This window comes from Pogoniulus pusillus, chromosome 7 (assembly GCF_015220805.1).
Source record: "Pogoniulus pusillus isolate bPogPus1 chromosome 7, bPogPus1.pri, whole genome shotgun sequence".
Classification (NCBI taxonomy): Eukaryota; Metazoa; Chordata; class Aves; order Piciformes; family Lybiidae; genus Pogoniulus; species Pogoniulus pusillus.
The window spans coordinates 11180095-11201223 of NC_087270.1; the positions used below are offsets into that span (position 1 = coordinate 11180095).

Below are 21129 nucleotides of genomic sequence, written 5' to 3' on the forward strand. Positions count from 1 at the left end.
GGCCAAAGCACTCCAAGTGCTTTTGGTCATACCATGGAGTTGCATGGTAAATCTTCATTTGCCTAGGAAATGTTCAGATCCTTTCATCTGAAGCTGTTTCATGTTGCTATTTTTGCTCTTTGTTTGCACCAGCAGGGTGGCTGGACATGCCCTCAAGGAAAGTGCTGTGATCAAGTAAGCACACATACAAGGCAGCAGCAAATCAACTAATGCTGAGAAATCTGCAGCTGCATTTCTCAAATCAAAAAGCAGATAGAGCTAGCACTGTGCATGCTGCTCCCACCTGTGAGGGAACAGGACCTAGATTCTACATACAGCTATAAAACCTCTCCATCCTAAGGAGGGGAGAGCTAAACCAGAACTTTGACCTGAGGCCTGGTGCAAGCAGCTGACAAACCATTACAGACTAACAATGAGATTCCATGCAGTTAATCAGTTTCCAAAGTACCCCAGCAAAGCCACCTGGTCAGTGCTGCCTGAAGGGAGCAGCCCAGGCCAGACCCATCCCAGAGAGCCAACTACTAACAGGTCAGTGCTCAGGTTGTCACCCCAGTCCTGACTCATTTATGAGCACATGCAGTTTCAACAACCACATGTACAGGATGCCTGTGAGGAGGCAGCAGTCTAAAGGGCCAACCATGGGTTTAGAAAGCAGCAGTAGCTTTGATCTGTGTGCTTTTACAGCCTCATCCTGCAGCTTCAAGTCAGGCAAACACTTTTCAACTCAGTTTCTTCCTAGATGCAGATGATATTAATCTGCCTTCTTAACAGGACTATGGTTCTGTGAAGTATTATTTCTATGAAGATACGCAAGTCATCTAAAAATACCGTATCAGCTCCACATGGTGTCACTCACTGCAGTACAGATTAATCTTACAGAACCCTCTGTTATCACTGCACCCTTCAAACCACAGAATTTTCTCCTAAATGCATTTTACAAAACCTAGTTTGTCTTTATGCAGTCAGAGAACTAAATAGGGCAGAAGAGAGAAGCAGTGGAGACAGAAGAGAGAGGAGTGAAGTCTACTGACCGAATCACAGAGGAAACCATTCCCAGTACACAGTCTCCTTGCAAAGGGTCAGTGAGCAATTTTTAGTACTCAGCCTCCCACCCATAAGTAAGTTTTAAAGTCTCAGTGGTAGAGAACGTGTCTGCAGGTGTGCAGATGTACAGTGTGCTGCACTTGTGCCACTGGATGCTTTCCAGAACCATGCATTAGAGATGCAGTACAAAGGAGCTAAAAAGCAGGCCTCACCAGCAACCTAACAGGTCCCTGTAACTTCTGCTGTGTTAGAATAGCACAGGTAGACACAAAAAAGCTGCTGCTGAGCCTGATGAATGCAAGTCTCAATATTTAATCACCATCAGGGGATGCTGTATATATCCTCCAGGGCAGATTCATTATAGTGGATTGCCAGTGAGCAACTGGAAATTATTTTCCTCTGACAATGCCTTTGCTCTGCAATACTTATTTTGAATATTAAGGTTTCTCATTTACATGCATCATGTAAAGTGCTGATGCATGCTCCATGCAGGCAGCATAGTAGAAATTCTACTGCTTAGAAATTCTACTACTATTTGGGTGCATTGGCACAGGAAAATTGTATTTGCTGGTGTATAAATTGTAGAAGCTACAAAAGTAGAGAATACAGATCTTTATTGTCCTAATCACACATCCTCTTTTCCTTTTCACAAGTCCATCAATACATACCTTCATTAATGCATGCCCCCAATTCTAGCCTTTTAGTTAAAAGAAATGTACTTCTGAAATTAATTTTTACCACTTTTTTATTAAATGTATTTCTCAGTTTATACTTTGAACATAAATACAGTTTCTGACTTATGTTATAAAAGACACTGTTACGTGTTAGAAAACATCCCTAGAATATCTCATAGTGGTTACACTTGATCCTCTTTTCCTGTTATTTTTCACAACTTCTATTAATCCAGACAAGCAGTATCAGAAAGCAAAATCCAACCTACCTAGCAGCAGAGTCTACAACAGCTATAAAGGCCATTTGCCTGCTCTGAGAGAAACTTTGGTTCCTGCCCTGCTTTCAGAATAATTCCAGTTAGCTGTGGATGAGAAAAAGAAATGCACCTTGTGCTCAATTAGTTCCTAAAAGTCTACTTGGTGACAGTGTGTGCTTTGAAAGAGGGACACACACAGCTTCTTTTTTGCTGTACAGCTCAGTCAGACAAATAGATACATATTTTCAAACCAGGATGTCAGTCAGAACCCAATTCTGTTCTTGCTGAAGACACTAGCGAAGCTCCAGTGTACTTTCAGAAGAGCCAACTTATACTTTGTTTCGATTCTGTCACTGCTATAAGCAAGAGAATGGCATTTCAGATGGCAGACAGGGTGGACGTCACTTTGAAACTCCCATGCCTGACCGATAGCAGATCCTCTAATAACCTCACACACCCATGTCCAGTCGCACGTGTGGTGGACCCTGCTTACTGTTCCTACTGGTGAAGATCCATGACAGAATGCAGGCATGGTGGCATGGATGTGGAATTCCATGCCCCAGAAGCACACAGAATACAATCTGAGGTCTTTTACTGCAGTGTAGCAAAGGGATATGAGATTTTATATGCTTTTCAACACATACACATTAAACTGCACAATGTAGTACTTCCACACAGTGGGCAAAGAGCAGCTCCCAGGGCCATATCTACAGAAGAGTGTAGAAAATGCAACTGACCTTGATCCCTCAGCCAGGCATTGGACAAGGGAGAAATTCTTGGGAAAGTGCTGCCAAATGCCTACCTTAGAGCCACTCTGCTTTTTCTTTTTTTTCTCACCAGGACTCATGCCAGCACCAAGCCCATGCCAATGCTGACAGCACCCAACTAAAGCTGCAAAATACACAGGAAAAGACACAGAATAAAAGCACAAAACATGAACGAAGACCCAAAGCCTACAATCCATTTGTAACAAGTGTCTTTTGTAGCCATGGCAGTCTGTGCAATTATGGCTTGAGAATCCTATTCTCATCAGGCAAAACCCCTGGAAAGAAACTGGGGTATGTGTCTGATGTTTTAAATGCCTATTTTGGTGCCACCTCACAGGCAAAGGCTGACTTGCTGGTATTCTGTATACCCTGTGGGCTGCAGGCATGACCTGAGCTACATCCTTGCTCTGTCAAACCTGGCAAGTCAGCCCACCCACCTTGATAGAGGTTTACTTTTTAGAGTGGATACACTGTAAAAGGTACACAAATCTGCAAAACAATACAAATTTCAGCCTTCATTCCATTACTGGGATAATAACAGGACTAGAGCAGCCACAAGTTCTACTTGATTCCAGGCAATGCACACATCTGACAAGCATTCATGGGATGTATTTGATTTATTTTTACTGAACTGACAGGCAGCATTAGAGTTCTTCACATATTCAACTGGAATTGAGGCATCCTCATTTCTCTGGATCTTTCAGTCTACTGATGAGGGGAAAGGATTTTCCCAGCGATTCCACTCCACACATTACCTGTGCTGCACATATTTTGGGTGAAGGACGTGTCTTACCACCACTCTGGGAAGTGTTTTTCTGAGCTGAAGGCTTTGTCTTGCATTTCACATGAGCAGAGTTTCTTTTGGAAATACACTGATTGACTTAGGAATGACGATGAGGACTGCCCAGAATTTACTGATCTCTAGCACTACCACAGCAACTGCTTGCCCCACTGAATGAATGAAGCTGTCCATGCTATTTTCACAGTGTCCTTTCACAGGACCATGCCTTGCCGAAGCTCTGGGCAAAAGAGGCGCTGTGACCATATCTCTGCTGTTGCACTGTGCCATTATTTAATAGGACATGCCTGAAGACACAGCACAGATCAACTGATGCAGGACCTACCCCAATAGCACTTTCTATAGATATTTCAATATTAGTATTTTTTCCCCCAGTTAATGATCTAATAATTTCATTATTAATTTATTAGACATGCATGCCTCCTTAAAAGCAGCCCAGGCCACGTCTAGTTTTGATACAGAGTTGCCAGGGGCAGAATGCATTATCAGCGCTACAGTACACATCTCCATTTCCCACCTGCCCTAAGCCATAACATCCTTGGGGCTTTCTCTGTCCAAGAGAGGCAAGTCACAGATACATAGCACCTACCAAGATAATCAATGCATGTTTTTTTGTACTGCAACATTTCAAACAATACTGAGCCTCAAACCCAGTAGCTTTAGAATTAGATATTTTCTGAGCTGAAACAAAGAAATAACAATCAATTAATAGAACTGCTTTTGTCCAGACCAAACTCTGGCTTGTGAAATGAAGTTACACAAACTATTATAGTAATTATCAATTGAATATTAGCTTGTATTAGATATTCATTGTTAAAAATATCTGCTAATTGGTTAAAATCTAGAGTCCATGCAGTATGCCACTTTGGAAAAAGAAACAACTGGTTTGCATAAGCAAAAGCCAGCATGAGATATGGCATGTGTTCCTTGACTTCCCTAAGTGTTACACAACATAACTGCTGTATTTATAAATGTGAATATAAATAAGGTAAGGATTCTAAACCCATTCCCAAGCATTTGACCATTTTTGTTCTAAGTATCCAGAACAGCATCAATGGCTAAACATTTTCCATGCTGCAGAATGCTCCAAGTATGTGAACACCATCTTGCAACCCTTAATCCCGTGATCACAGCCTACTGAAATTGCTCTCAGGGCTCTAAGATCTATCCATCGGGTCCTAAGCTGGCATTTGCTGCAAAAGGATATTAGACTTCCTTTAATAGCTAAACCATGTCTTGGATTTACTTCGGTTAGGTGTTTAATAGTGGGATTTGCCAGACCATCACTGAAGACACCAGTTCATCCTGTCGCTGCTGCTTGGTCTTCTTGTTCACTTTTCTGTGTCCTTGCCCACCAGAAATGACTAATACTGAACTTGCTTTACTTTTCTTGGATCTCTGTCTTTTACTTTTAAATGAGATATGCTGATCCTTCAGAAGCTCATAAATATTACTGTCCTCTGGCCTATGTTCTAGGGAATCTGATCCATGAGACAAAGAAAGGTATCCACAAGATGATGTCAAGTCACGTTTTTGTGCAGTGGATCCTCCTGAGCCCCCCAGCCAAATTGCAGTGTCATGAGAATTGCCAAGGGAAGAGCCTGGTCCTTCACTGTGCTGAATGTTCTTCTGGTCATCGTCTTTAGGTTCTGAGCCACGAGGCAGGCTGTTCCTCAGTCTGTTTCTGTTTTTCTTGCTTACAGATGCAGCTGCTACAAGAAACTTGACTGGGCCATTGTGTGCATGGTACGACACTATTCCTCTTCCTGCAGCCAAAAGAAAATGACAGTTCAAGAACATTATTTCTTTGAACACTGTTTCACCGTAGTTAGTTCATTAAATATCCTGAGTAAAGCATAGCTCTTAAACTATTATATGAACCCAGTCTGTCCTTTGCCTTGAGAGTACACAGGGCACAGAAAAAATGCACAAACCCATAATATCTTGTACTGTAGGTGTTAGGACTGTCCTAATAAATCAGATAGACCACAAGATGGTGAATTTCAGCTCACTCACTTTTGTGCTCTGTTCTTACAGCAGCATGAGCACAGAAATTCTGCTAACTTTCCTGCTGGCACTAACACAAACGTAACGCCATGAGTTTTCTCCAGTAATCCACAAACAAAAGATGTGGCTTTTGAGCAATCATAGTGTGCCTCTGTGCTTCTCCAGAACAGCACGAAAATAACAGACTCACAGCATTAACCAGGCCGGAAAAGACCTCTAGGATCAAGTCCAACTTATCACCTAACCCTTCTAATTAACTAAACCATGGCACTAAAGTGCCTCATCCACCTTCCTTTTAAACACCTCCAGAGGTGGTGACTCCATCTCCCTGGGCAGCCCATTCCAATGGCAAATCACTCGTTTTGGGAAGAATTTCTTCCTAATGTCCAGCCTGAACCTGACCTGGCACAGTTTGAGACTCTGTCCTCTTGTTCTGTCACTGGGTGCCTGGGAGAAGAGACCAACCTCCATCTGGCTACAACCTCCTTTCAGGTAGCTGTAGACAGCAATGACGTCTTACCTGAGCCTCCTCTTCTGCAGGCAGCACACCCCCAGCTCCCTCAGCCTCTCTTCACAGGGCTGTGCTCCAGGCCCCTCACCAGCTTTGTCGCCCTCTTCTGGACACCTTCCAGTACCTCAACATCTTAAATTGAGAGGCTCAGAACTGGGCACAGCACTCAAGGTGTGACCTAACCAGTACCCCCAGATGCCTCTCTCTGCCTGGCTACTCTCAGCCACTCCGTCCCCAGCCTGCAGCATTGCATGGGGTTGTTGTGGCCAAAGTGCAGAACCCTTCACTTGGCCTTATTAAAACTCAAGGCATTGGCCTGTGCCCATCTGTCCAGCCTGTCCAGGTCCCTCTGCAGAGCCCTCCTGCCCTCTAGCAGATCGACACATGCTCCCACACATTTGGTGTCACCTGCAAACTGACTGATGGTGGACTCAATCCAGATCATCAGTGAAGATATCAAACAGGACTGGGCCCAGCACCGATCCCTGGGGCACACCACTAGTGACAGCTACCAACTGGATGTGGCACCATTCACCACCTGGGCCTGGCCATCCAGCCAGTTCTTAACCCAGCACAGATGCCCCTGTCCAAGCCACAGGCTGCCAGGTTGGCCAGACAGACAGTGTTAAAGGCCTTGCTGAAGTCCAGGTAGGCTACATCCACCAGGCAGGTCACCTGGTCATAAAAAGATATGAAGAACACGTGCAACAGACCCCTCCACACTACAGAGCTGGAACAAAAACTCATTCTTCTGCATGATGACCTAGTTACCATGGCAGATTCATAAGGAACTGTCTGAACAGTCATGATTTTTTTTTAAGCATTCAAATAGTGTATGTTGGCAGCACAGAGAAGATTTACACCGTGAAAATCAGAACACATGAAAAACACATTGCATATGGGCAAATCCAGAAGCAACAGCACCAGTGTGCATGGCTTTCACAGGAGAAAATATGGCAGCACTCTACAAAATCAGCTACGATGTGGAAAGGAGCCAGGCTATCAAGGGTACATACCCACAGCCCTGCCGTTCACTCTCTCCACCTCCAACTCCCTCATGCATTCCAGGTTATAATGAAACGTATTCAGCTTTTACAGAGAGTGCAGTGATAGAAAAATTAATTATAGGTATTGGAAGCACAAGGGGAAAACCCCAACATTTTCCAGTTGACATTCCAACCATTCTGTCAAAGGCTATAAAAATAGATCTCTAAATGCAATACTGCCAGACCTGCTAAATCTGACAAATCTTTACACAAAACAAATGCAAGAATATACAGATGATATAAGCACAATAATCAAAACAGAAATTGGAAGAATTAAATGTGAGTTTTTTTGTTGTGCAACTCTGCATTTTCTTATGTTACACTGATTTTCACCTAGCATAGGTTGCATATTTTAAAGAAGCATTTACCCTGTGTTACACTAGATTATTGCTGCGTATTTTGCTGAACACAGATGATTTCATTCTCGTTCTGCAAAGTTACATAAGCTTCCCCCCCACACCACCAAAGGAAGCTGCTAACAGCTTGCCTCATAAAATCTGCCAGCTTCCCTCCACAGCGCAGAAGCTCGAGCAGAATTCTGAGCTCAAAACACAGCGTGGCAAAGCCCCTATTAAACGCTTTAAAGTCTTGCTTCTGCTATCAGCTTAAACGTTTGCAAAGTGATACAGCAGCATTCATCCACCTGGGTTTCAAATGCATCTCTCCAAAAGGCTCAATGCTGGATGATTATATTTTAAAAATTAAACATATACTCTCTCATGTTCTTAGCCCCCTGCCTGGGGAGGAAGGACACAAAACCAATTTAATGAATAAGCAGTAAGACAACATACTCCGTTTTCAGAACCTGTGTTACTAAACCTACATGCATCCATTTTCTCCAAACCTGGAAGAATGCTTGCTTATGTGACTATACTTTGACAAGACTGACACCTACACTTACCTTATGCCCTAAAGAAAAGCAGTTGTGCCAGCTCAAGCAACTGAGACCAAGCTAGACAATTATCTGGTGAGGCTGCAGCTTGGGAAGTGTGTTCAGTTTGTGGCACCATGGTATAAGTGCGACACTGAGGTGCCAGAGAGGGTCCAGAGAAGGACAACAAATCTGGTGAAGGGTCTGGAGAAGAGGTCTTGTGAGGAGCAGCTGGGGCAACAGGGATTGTTTAGCCTGGAGAAGTGGAAGGTTATGGCTCTCTGCACCTACCTGAAAGGAGGTTGTAGGGAGGTGGGTATTAGTGTCTTCTCTCAAGTAACTAGCAACAGGACAAGAGGAAAAGGCCTGAAGTTGCACCAGTGGTGGTTTAGATTGGATATTAGGAAAAGCATCTTTACTGAAAGCGTGGTCAAGCACTGGAACAAACTGCCCAGGAAAGTGTTTGAGTCACCAGGGTTGTTCAAAAACTGTGTAGCTGTGACACTTTGGGACGGGGCTTAGTGGACACAGTAGCACTGGGTTAATGATCATAGAAGCCTTTTCCGACCTTAATGCCTCTAAGATTCTATAGACACAGTGTAATACTCAGGAAGAACAACAAATACCATTTCATCACAAAGCTCTGATATGTTTCTAAACAATACATGCAATTTGGCAGGGTCACTGACAGAAGAGAAACAAACTCTTCAGCATAAACCCATTGTATTCGACTCACTAGAGAAACTTCACTCACCAGTGACTTTGGGAATGCCCTGCAAGCGTGGCACTGGTAGTGCTACTATTATACCTAGGTTTGTCCCAACCAGCAATAAACCATGGCACACCAGGAGGCTGGTCACAGAAACACGCTGCTGCCCTGGGAAGACAAGGAAGTGCTCGGTTACTTAAGAGCAATCTGTGCTGAGATCAAAGTCATTTCAGGCAAACACAATCAGCTGCATCATCTCACTCGCCAAAGCACTCGCTGCAAAGACAAATATTTTGCTGAACTGTGGTACTTTTCACATATGTCAATTTGAATACTGTTAAACTTATGAACTACTTTGTCCTAATTGTCTAAATGAGAGTACCTAAAAGTGGACACAGGTTATCTTTACCAATAGACTATGTTTGTAAGTCCATGATTTTAGAGCTGAAAGGCATTTAACTTAACAACACTAAACAATACATTGCCACAACATACTATGCTCAACATTCAAACCTGTCCGTGGTGACTTTCTTCTCCTAGCTTTCATTCTAGGAAACTGATCAGAAGTGCTGTGTCCCACTGACTGAGTTTCTTTCTTCCCACACAGGAATGGCATTGGCATATTGCAACAAGTCCAACAGAAGGCGACCTCAATGATCAGAGGAATGGAGCACACAGTGTACAGAGGTTAAAGAAGTACTGCCTGCACCTGTCTGATGGGAGGGTGCACAGAAGACAGAGTCAGACTACTCAGGTGTGACACTCCTGTTCTTACTCTATTTGGTGATAGGCTAAGACACAACAGAATAAATTTAGAACATGGTAAGTTTGGATTGTAGGTAGGGAAGAGATCATCATAAGGATGATCAAACACAGCAACAGGTTGCCCAGAGAGCATCCAAAGATATTAAAAATGTGGCTGGACAAGTCCTTGAGCAACCACATCTAACCAGGCCTGCTTCAAAAATCACGGACAAGGTGATCTTCAGCGTAATTTCCAATTAAATTTGCTCTATGATTCTGTGATTTCCTACAACATATTATTTTGGGGATCTCTATTTTCCTAACTAGGACGTGGCCATGTTACGTTTCAGAAATGGAGCCTAGAGCCTGCTCAAACTTTTGCCATGGCCCAGGCTTATGTGGAAGAGCACTTAGACTGCTGGAATCCTCCAGCTTCAAAATCCTACACGTTCTTGGGTTTATGATTAACTTCACATGCAGGAGAGCAGTTATTCCCATCTTCATTAACAACTCTCCAGTTGTTAATCACTTCATCAGAAGGCATGGCATTTAAATCCCACAACTGATACGACTTGGATGAACCCACATGTTCCACACCTTGGAAAAGGACTTGAAGTATCACAAATGAATGCATTTTCCATCTCATCCCTTCAAGCAGACCCAGTCTACAGCCAAAATTCTATGAATCACAGACCCAGTGGGAAAGCAGGGAAGGATCAGCTTGCAGTCAAAAAAAAACCAGAAAGCAGGAGGTGGATCACAGGTCAAATCTTTTCTTACAGAACTTTAAAAACCAAAGTATTGCCTCAGCAAAGGAGTGTTGTAAAAGGCACATGCAGGGCTAGATCTGGGATCCCAGCTCTGTCAGCCCACAGTCACATTCTGAAATACCCTCCAAGTGTGATGATTAGGTCACCCTCAGTGGAAGTAATAAGCACAAGTAAGTTGAAGACACTCTGTCAACCCCTGCAGACCTTCAGAGACAACTGTGTGGCTTTCCACAAACTGGGTTTATGCCAGGAGGACTGCAGCATCCCTCTTTAGACAGAGAAGCATGGCTGGTCTATGCCTATAGGAAAACTGTAAGACTTTTGAAGGTTGGAGTTTGCTGGCTTTTTGAGGGAGTTTTTTAGTTAATTGGTTTGGGTTTGGTATGGGGGTTGTGTTCATTTTTCTGGGGAGGGGTTTTGTGTGTTTTGTTGTTGTTTGGTTGGGTTGTTTTGGTGTGAGGTTTTTTTGTTGTTGTTGTTCAGATTTTTTTCTGAGATAGGATTAGTTTCCAAAACAAAGCACACAAAGGTGCTCCTTCAGCAGAGAAGTTGTTCAAATGGAATTGTAAAAAAAAAAACAGTATTTGAATTCCATGATTTAGGGCTCAGGTTCAACCAAGTTACATATGACACGAGAGTCCCTTGCAACAGCAAGTGCAAGGTAACTGCAGGTTAGCTTAACCTCACATCACTTCACCTGAAACTTCTTTTACAAGCTGCACACAGTAACATCCTATTTAAAATTATCAAAAACTCCAATTGTACTTTCATCTCGCTTTGCAGAAGCAAGATGCTCACATTTTCAAACAGCAGCACTTTTTAATGCTTTTATAAGGACTTAAAACATAAAATAATATGCATGTTCGGATATATCACGCTCCAAACCTGAAGCAACTTCTAATCAGTAATGTTACACCAGGGAAAGCTGGTAATGTGCATTGTTGTTTCCATAGGCAGCAAGTTAAGAATCCTAAACACTGGTAATGTGCATTACTGTTTCCATAGACAGCAAGTTATCAGCCTGTAACTAAGAATCCTAAATACTGAGCACAACCTTAAGCATAAACCATCTACAAAGTGAGGTCAAAAGGAAAACCACTTGCTTTGAAATTCTGGAAATGCAGGAAACATCTGAAAATACACTTGGAAATAGCACAGGATAACCAGGGGAAAAAAGAGAGATTAACACCCTACCCCACTATTAAAATACTAATTTCAAATAGTCATTTACCTGCTACACAATTTTTTTCAATCACACTCTTATTTTGTGACTTTTTGAGGCAGCTCAAATTCAGAGAGAAAAAAAGTAAAACAAATTCTCCAAAATGGGTTATGCAACCAGCATTGAAATGAACAAGTTAAGAAGGAGAAATGCTAAGTATAAATGCCAAAACCAAATGACAAGTTGTAGATCACTGTCCCAGTGTAGACAGAACTGTTAAAACCTGCAAAATAATCTGAATTGAGATTTTATCTTTATGAAGAACTGACGCTTTATTGTCCATATTCTGCTCTATGTTCACCTTTCTCAAGTCTCAGTTATAATAACCACCAGACTCAGGTAAATCCACAGTGATATTCTGAAGTAAATCCTAGTGCATGAGCACATGGATGCACATCCTCTTACATGATCATGCTGTTCTTACTGTATTAAAAACAAGCCCACTGTACAGATCTGTTTTGCTGACCTAAAGTTTTCCTAAATCTTTTTATCATTTCTGAGCAGTAAAATCATGAACCAAATGTGGTTTACAGTCTGGCACCTGGTGTGGTGTGGACAGACAAAAGCTGTAAGCCTCACTACATAGTTTTTTTTTCTGAAGAGAGGAAATGATCCATTTTTTCCAAGTTTGCTTTTCTCATGTTTCCAGGAAACACACATGCCATCAGAGGATGTATGGATATCGACAGAATAGAGCAAGGGTAGCAGGAATCAGCTCTTCATCAAACAGGTACAGCCATCATTGCCCATATGAGTAATGAAAGGGCACGTACCAAGGTCAGAGTAATCCCTCTGAAAAGACAAACTCTTTTCCAGCTGAAAGGAAAAACATGCTTAAGGATGTCATGGAATAATGAAATACTCCATGGCACTATATTAAAAAAAAGGCAAACAAGGCTTTGACACTGGCTGCCATAGCAAGCTCCTGGCCAAGCTGGCAGCCCCTGCATTGGACAGGGGCGCTCCGTACTGGGTACAGAACTGGCTGGATGGCCAGGCCCAGAAAGTGGTGGTGAATGGTGCCACATCCAGTTGGCAGCTGTCACTAGTGGTGTGCCCCAGGGATCAGTGCTGGGCCCAGTCCTGTTTAATATCTTCACTGATGATCTGGATGAGAGGATTGAGTCCAGCATCAGCCAATTTGCAGTCGATTTGCTAGAGTGCAGGAGGGCTCTGCAGAGGGACCTGGACAGGCTGGCTGGGTGCAGTCTAATGCTATGAGTTTTAACACGGCCAAGTGCTAGGTTCTGCACTTTGTCCACAACAACCCCAAGCAGCGCTACAGGCTAGGGAGAGAGCAGCCAGGCAGAGAGGGACCTGGAGGTACTGGCTGACAGGTGACAGAACATCTTCAGTGCTGTGTCCAGAAGAGGGCGACAAAGCTGGTGAGGGGCCTGGAGCACAGCCCTGTGAGGAGAGGCTGAGGGAGCTGGGGGTGTGCAGCCTGCAGAAGAGGAGGCTCAGGAAAGACTTCACTGCTGTCTACAACTACCTGAAAACAGGCTGTAGCCAGGTGGGGGTTGGTCTCTTCTCCCAGGCACCCAGTGACAGAACAAGAGGACACACTCTCAAACTGCACCAGGACAGATTTGGGTTGGACATTAGGAAGAAATTCTTCCCAAAACGAGTGATTGCCCCTTGGAATGTGCTGCCTGGGAAGCACACCACTGGGAGTGACACCACCACTGCTGGAGGTGTTTAAGAGGAGGCTGGATGAGGCACTTAGTGCCATGGGTTAGTTAATTAGAAGGGTCAGGTGATGGATGATGCTAGAGGTCTTTTCCAAGCTGGTTAGATCTGTGATTCTGTGAACTGTCTATTCATTTACAGAGTGCTTTTTAAAATTTCAGCTACGGGTCACAGACACTAAGCAGAAACTCCTTCTACCAAAGAATGACACTGCACTACTGAACTAGGTGTATCTGCATTCAAGTGTTAAGATAGTTATTGGTTTTTTTTCTGCTGCTCAGTATGCTCCCTGGTCAGCCAACAGAGTTGTAGTTGGACCACTCAGAAGCAATCAAGCTGAACTGTGGTTCACTAGATAGTGAAATTGGACTTGTAACAATGATCATGCTCTTCCTCTCAACCATGCTCTTTTCTCATATGTACTCTGTTGCTGTAATATTACAGAACACAGTCTTGATATATATTATTAGGAAGTATTTCTGATTGTATATGAAGTAAAGGTACTGCAGTCCTCCCTGGACTAAATGCCTCTGCCATGGGTGCTTCTGTGACCTTGTTTTTATTTCCAGTCCTGCATTCTTACACACAAACTTACAATAACCTAAGGCCTCTCCCATCTCCATTCTTTATGAGTGAATTGCCACAGATCAAAAACGTTACGGGCAGGAGATAAAAGACTCTGCCAGACAAAGTCTGCATTTTACACTACTAAATTTTGCCAAATGGTAAGGACAGTCACCTTCCATGTATTTCTCTTATACTTCTTCCTCTGTGACTCCATTCTGCTCACTGTGCTTCAAGGCACATCCTTCAGAATAATTAGAGCAAGTGGTGGCATGTAAAGCCATCTTCTAAGAGCAAACTTGGGAAAATCTAATGCTATGATAACTGGTAACTAAGGTTATCAGAACCTCCTACTCCTCTATCTTAATTGCTTACTACAACTATCCTTTACATACAGCACTGTACCTCACAGTAACTGTTTTTGATAGTGATGGCCATTTTTCCCTCTACTATATAACAGCAAAAGGATTAATAACTTCATGGAGTGAAGTTCCTTCATTTATGTTGCCAGGTAGCCTATTGGGCTAATACTACATGTTGTTGTTCCTACTAAGATGTTGGCAGAAGTCCAGCTTCTTCAAAGTTATATTCAGATCTTGCCTCTTTAATCTAATCTGTCCTCTAAAGATGCTCAGCAATACTTTGCACTGGTTTCTTCTCTCTCATTTCAGTATCAGTTGAACTTTTACTTATCTGTTCATGTCTTAAGCAACTCCTGCTGCATTTCAGAAAACTGACAGAGCTGTTTCCTTCAGAACTAAAAAGTCCTAAAACTCCTCAGTAAAAGCAAATATATGTTTTATAAATACTCAGCTCTTTCACTCTCTGTCTCTGTTCCACTTTGGTGGCTTTGATTTTTTTCCCTTTCTTTTTTATTCCCATTTTATTCTCAGTATGTACTACACAGAACTCGATTTATTCTTTGGTTGCTTTTAGTTCCAAAAGGTTCTTACTGCTGCTTTATTATGTAAACCTCCTACTCCTGTCTTTTAGCCTTTGTTGTTGCAGCATTATTGGGATGATATAAACAAGCCCAAGAGCTGCTGCTAAATACTTGACATTCATTTCATTTTTAGAATGGATTCTCCCTTGGAACATTTGCTGTAATAATGTTCTTCTCCTGAAATAGACTTCCATTTCCATTCACTTGCCTGTTTTTTACAAAGACACTAAGGGGAAAATAAAAGGGAACTAAAATTGGTGAGAATGACACTGAGGAGATGCAATTAGCTATTTCTTTTTTTACCAAAAAAAATCATGTTACATCAGCAATTTTATTACCATGGCAATGAAAACTAAAGCTAAACTACAGAAGGGGTTTGTATGCAGAAACTGTGTATAAGGGAGGTCCTACTTCCCTTTTTTCCCTTGCTACAAGCAGCAAAATATATTAAAAGTTAATCTTCTTTTTACAACTGCTCTTTATTTCTTTGCATAACTGCAATGAATTCAATCAGATGACCTATTTAAAACCAACTGATTTGCTGCTGTTCAGTGCTGGAGCTCCAGTCAAATACCACATGTGAAAAACACCCTGTCTAGAACATGATAAAAATGACAACTTAAAATAGAGCTTGATCAAAAAGCTTAATGTAATGTGAAAGAAAATATGCTAAGAAGACAGAGACTAAAATAGTAAACCATGTTGATAACTCCTGCAAAGGATATAAATACAATCCCGTCGCAGGAAGAACTGGTTCCTGCTGGAAAAGAAACAATAAAGCTGCTGCACACAGGAAGGGAGAGACAGAACAGGGAAAGGCAGAAAGAAAAGTTGTTCCCTCATCAACATCTCCTGCTCAGCCAAGCCAGTAGCATGTTTCAGTCCATTTCTTCTCCTAGAACTGCCACAGCTCCAAGCTGATGTCCTTATTGACAGTGATCTCCTAGTCACTCACTTGCAAAAATGATACAGGCCAGTGTAACTGTCTGTGACAATCATGACTGAACTAAGGACTGGAAGTAATTGAACAGTTTCTGTTTAAATGCTTAAAGAGTTGCTGAAGTTTACACTAACAACCACAGGCTCCATCTTTTAAGGCTAACATTCAATTCAACAAACTAAAGCTCTGATCAGCAAAACACTTAATGTACTCTGGAATGGCAGTGTGAGTGGTTCAGCTGAGTTCTCCAGGACTACCACTAGAACAAAACTCAAGCAGGTAGATTTTGTGGTTCAGATCCTAAGCAAATTGACTCCATGATGTACTTTGATACCAAGTTCCAGAAACAAATGCTAAACTCTGCAAAGCAAATACATCATCATAGCAGACTGCACTGTCCTACTGCCCCCCTGCTTATCTATAGAATTACATTTACAGCACTTACAACTAAGGAGGAGAGCTGCTACTCGACCAGCTCACTGCACACATAGCTCTTCTGGGTATGAGACAGGCTGTGATTTCATAAAGCAAATAGCCTCACAACAGTTGTCAAAGAACAAGATGGACCTTCTGATTCTGACCAAATCTACAGCACTCTGGACAACGGCAGTGATAAAATGTTACCGTACAGTGTGATTCAGCTACCTGATAGCATATTGTGAACAGGTGTGGCAACGTTAATATCCTGGAGGTGTTTCAGTGTCTCAGTGTGGAACAGGTGAAGAGTAGATCCAGACGTGAAGGCAATCCAAATTCCCACTCCAGCAACAGCCATGTGAGAGATTACCATCCCTTCCTCTTGATGGGCTTCAAAATGGCTCTGTAAGAATATGAAGAATTCTGTGAGGAGATGCAACTGAACATCATTCAACCTTTCTTATCAGTGGTTCTGTGCAAGCACTGTGTCTTTGCCTTCCCTACCAAGGACAAAGCCAGCTTCCTCCGTTCAGGAGTATCTTCTGACTGCTGCATGTGCTGCACTCTATCTTTGCCCTCCCTATCAAGGACAAAGCCAGCTTCCTCCGTTCAGGAGTATGTTCTGACTGCTGCATGTGTTGCACTCTATCTTTGCCCTCCCTATCAAGGACAAAGCCAGCTTCCTCTGTTCAGGAGTACGTTCTGACTGCTGCATGTGCTGTGCTAATTTTCCTGTTCCTGTTATTGGAATAAACATCATCATTAGTATGGAGGGATTCTCAGCCCTTGAGCCACCGTTCTGCTTCTGCCTAATGCTAGACTAACTTCACAGTAGCTTAGATGCTGTATTTACCAGAAATACTACATGCTAGAGGTTGTCAAGCCTGTAACAGCTCAGACTTCAGAGGATTCTGTTTATTTTGTTATACTCCTTTGCAAAAACTACCACAGAAGAGTTTCCTGGCTGTGGGTAGATTTTTTTTCTTAATATGTGTCATGGAGGCAGGGAATTAATGTGGCTGAGTCAGGAATTGCACAAATAGAATTATTTTATTTCCCTGAAAACCCCAAACTAGACACAGAACTAGTTTAGGTTTATTTACAGATTCCAGTTCGATCGGGAATTCCTCGAAGGATGTTATGGACAAATTTAGAGGCTTAGGCAGGCAAGAAATGGAAAAGGCTAAGCTCTGAACACAGCTTTGCCCCACTACCAATCAGGCTGAGCAGAGAATTAAGGCAGCAGCAGGCTTTACTGACAGAGGTGAGAGATGTATTTGGCAATCATCCCATGCTGGATTTCTCTGCTGCTTGACTGCCTTCTGATGCTGCAAGCAGTACCCAATAGTCTGGATCCAGGCAGTAGCAGCCCAAGGCGAGAGGCAGAGCTGCCAGGCTCAGAAATGTCTGGAGACATGGCTGCCACAAAGCAGGGCTTCGTGGAAGCCATGCTGCCTCAGCCAGAAAGCCAAACTTCCAGGGCCTCCCCAGCTCACAACGGCAGCCAGGCAGTTGGCTGTGATGTGGCCTGAGACTAGCTGGGTCTGGGTGCCACTGGCAGCTCTCTCAAATGGACCTCAGGACTCGCCAAGCCCGCAAGTTTGCACAGAATGGTGCAACAAACGTGGGGAGAATTGCCAAAAGCAGAGACAGTGTAACACTGAGAACCATCCAAAAGCAGGGATGGTCCAAAATGGGAATTGTCACAGCAGGAACCTGTCCAGTCAGGAGCTGTCTGGAAGGGTACTCTTTCAAGGTGGAAACCCCCTTGCACCTTCCTTGCTCTATTTATCCTTTTCTAAACAAAGTCTCCATTTGCCATTCTACACTGGGCACAAAACCCCAGGCAGCCACTGGTCCAACTCCAGCGTGGGCTCCCACACGGGTCAGCACACGTGTGGAAAGGTGCCTCCTGCTGTTCCCCCTTCAAGCCTGCAGGAGGGTGGGGGGAAAGCAGTTTTCTCCTCCCTGTTCAAGCTCTCGGTGAGGGGAAAGGGAGAAGAAAGGAATTTGGGGTACTCTGGAACAATATGTTACCTTAATACAGCAGAACTCTTTAAATATTAAACCCCCATTTTTATTCTGTTCTGTTACAGGGTATTTTAAGAACATGGATCACAGAATCAAGGGAAAAGTAATCTTTAGAAAGTGGAGTGGTTAGGAACACAAACACCCAATTATTTGCCCAGAGGTAAGCCTTCATACTGCACTTTGTTTTTTGACTTAGCAATACTTCTGCATTTCAGACGTTCAATATTTTTTCTCATCCTTCAAAATCTTGATGCTTTTCACCAGAGAGGCCCAAATCTTTATTCTGAAGATAACTAGTACAAAACCCTGAGGACAGACCTTTTTCCTTCATCTAGTGTCTCCACAGTTACAGCCTCTGCATGGCTCCAGGATGGCCAAAAACCTCTCCACAAGCCCTTGTTAGTATGCAGGACAAAGCTGTAGTAAAGTTATTTAATCATTAACAAGAAGCAGGGATTTTTTTCCCCAGTTCTGTACTGTAAGAAAACCGCCTCTGAAGTTAAGCACAGCCTTTTGATGTTGTGCCAGCTATTATCAAACACACAGAGCTATTCCCATAAACAAGTTTCAGTGGCTAAATAAATGATAGACTGCTACTTGGGTACAGATCTCTCTCAGAGGGGCACAGAAGTAAATATCTGCTCTAATATTCATACTACCTTTTTTATACTCTTAAGTACATTTGCAGATTATATGTCCAAGGTACCCTCTTCCCCTTGTAAAAGTACTCTATAATTTTTCATGCATTACAAGTGAGAGTTACTTTCTGGTCACCTTGCATCCCAATCTAAATTATATGTATCTCAAGACAGGATAAGCTCTTAGCCTAAGGAAGTTATATTTTGCACATATTAAGGTTATTGTTCAAACTATTCATTTGTATTCAACAAACAGGCTAGGATCAGAGATAAAGAATACAAGTTTAAGTTTTCACAAAGTATAACTTTTAGTATTATACTCAGTAGGTACTTAATCTTTTTTTTTTCACTTTGTATATTAGTGCTTCCCACTGAGAAGCTGGCTGTTTAAAAATAAGGAGCAGGATTTTTTGGTGTGATGGTTTGGGCTCTTACCTGCCCTGCCCCCCCCCCCCCCCCCCCCCCCAACTTTTGGAATTGCCCCAGCTAACTCAGAAGGCCTCCGGGAATATAAATGAAGCTATTTATTTTACAGCAGCAAATATACAAGCAGCTATTTACAATATATACAGTTATATACAGAAATATACAAAGGATAAACAATACAGAAGCACAACTCCCCTCCCAGAAAGCTGAGTCCCCAGGAGGGGCTCTCAAAGCACCCCAACACCTCCCCTTGCCCTCTCAACCTTACCCCAAATCCTGAGAAAGGAGCAGAGGTGCAACTAAGAGTTCAAGAAGGAAGGTTAGTGGCAGTGAGGTTAAGGAGATGTGGCTAGGTCTGAAGCTCAAAGCAGAGTGAGAGAAAATGAAGAATGTTATCTAATTGTTTTCTTCTTCTCAGAACTCTTAGCGAGACTGATGAGGGAAGGAGACACAATTGTTTTCCTTTTCACTGCCTATTATCTAGTTCTTTTCACCAAAACATTCTAGCTTGCTTCAAACTAGCACATTTGGTCTGCTCTTTTCTTTCTTCTTTCTGAACACTGTTCTTCAAATGTTCAGTTTTAATGACTGAACCTTGTAGCCATTAGGCAATGGTTCAGTTCTTCAGTGTTACATTTTTTGATGTGCACTCTATGGCAGGCACCTCTGTACTCACATTTTCCCTCAAGTAGGCTCCTTTCATTCTTTACCAAATGCTATATATACAATTTGAAAATCATACAATTTATTCAAGAGAAGAACTCATCCATGAACAACACCTTTCAAAGGCAAAACCAGCTCTGGGGGCTAAATTCCCTGATACACTTCACCATGCATATGTCATTGCAAAAAAGACTTAGAATAGTAATTTCTATTTACAGACTGAAGCCTCCCTAGAATGATGACTTTTGAAAACTTCCTAGGGACAGATGCAAGGCTGCTAAAGTGAACCTGACCAGCAACTTGCACTGCTTGAAAGAAACACCAAGTGGATTGTAAGAGATTACATTTCTCTGGAGTGGTCTGACCACAGCTGATTACTCTGCTGCTGCCACTGTAAACAACTTGCACATGCATTTGTGTCACATTCCTTGTTTACCAGCCAACTCATTAACCTCCTACTTAGTCTGTCCTGCTATTCTCAGAGCTATCTGCTGAAACATGTAGACAAACACAGTTAAAGTCAAACTGAAACACTGTCTATGCCACAAGATGCAAGTGAAAACCATTCTTCAAAAAGTCTTCTAAAATGGAGCACAAACATACCTCAGATCTCACAAATGCCTAAGTTTGTGCACAGAGGAGAGCTTTGGCATCTGCCTTGATTACATGTCTCTCTGAAAACCTAGGAGCTGCCCTTTCTCTTTAATTACTTTTTTTTGTTACTCTTGTAACAAGAAATACAGGTACAAAGAGGAAAAAATTCCTTATTTCCTTTGTTATCAAAAACCTGAACTTAATTTTACTTTCTTCTTTTAGTTTGCAAATCTACACTTTTCCTTCACTATACCCTTCAGGTTCTCTCACTCAAGCTCTATAGCAACATGAGAGCTACAGAAGACCTTCTGGATGCCTCAGCCTGCCTGCCCAGCAGAGCAGCCTGACATAGCTTACCATTGTTTCAGCAATGCCAGGAGTATTTCTTTTGAGGGGAGCTCACTTGCACCAAATATCTGTGCCAAGAACTGAACTATGATTTCTCAAGCTTCAGGAGAGATGCATAATGGCTATCATTGTCCACAAGGTGAAGCAAATGACTTACTGCTTTGAAGAAGTTACAGTACTTGGGCAACATACACTCTGGTAGATGGATTATCACTTGCTTTGTTGATTCAGCTGACCATTTCAGAGCACCTCCTGTACAGTTAGCCAAGTTTTAAAAACAAGAGGAAACAAAGCAGGGTGGAATGCTGCTCAGTTGGTGACTATTCTGTTAAATACTCTGGCGTTTTCTACAGGTTTGAAACAAACACATACTGCCTTTGCAGAGTGTATGGGTCTACAGGCAGAGAGACCACTACGGGATCAAGTGGGACCAACAGCAATACAGTTGTCAAACTTAG

At 42.6% G+C, this 21129-nt stretch overlaps 1 protein-coding gene across 8 annotated transcripts in view; it reads right to left on the reverse strand.

Annotated features, from left to right (window-relative positions):
- Positions 1 to 1773: 1773 nt before the first annotated feature.
- Positions 1774 to 21129, reverse strand: part of ARHGEF10 (Rho guanine nucleotide exchange factor 10) — a 109973-nt gene continuing 90617 nt past the window's right edge. For all 8 annotated transcript variants that reach the window (XM_064145859.1, XM_064145854.1, XM_064145855.1 and 5 more), the window contains 3 exons: positions 16200 to 16374; positions 8728 to 8850; positions 1774 to 5304 (listed from right to left, as the gene is read on the reverse strand). In XM_064145859.1, the coding sequence (XP_064001929.1) occupies positions 4790 to 5304; positions 8728 to 8850; positions 16200 to 16374 (813 nt within the window). In that variant the 3' untranslated portion in view covers positions 1774 to 4789. The remainder of the gene's footprint in view (positions 5305 to 8727; positions 8851 to 16199; positions 16375 to 21129) is intronic.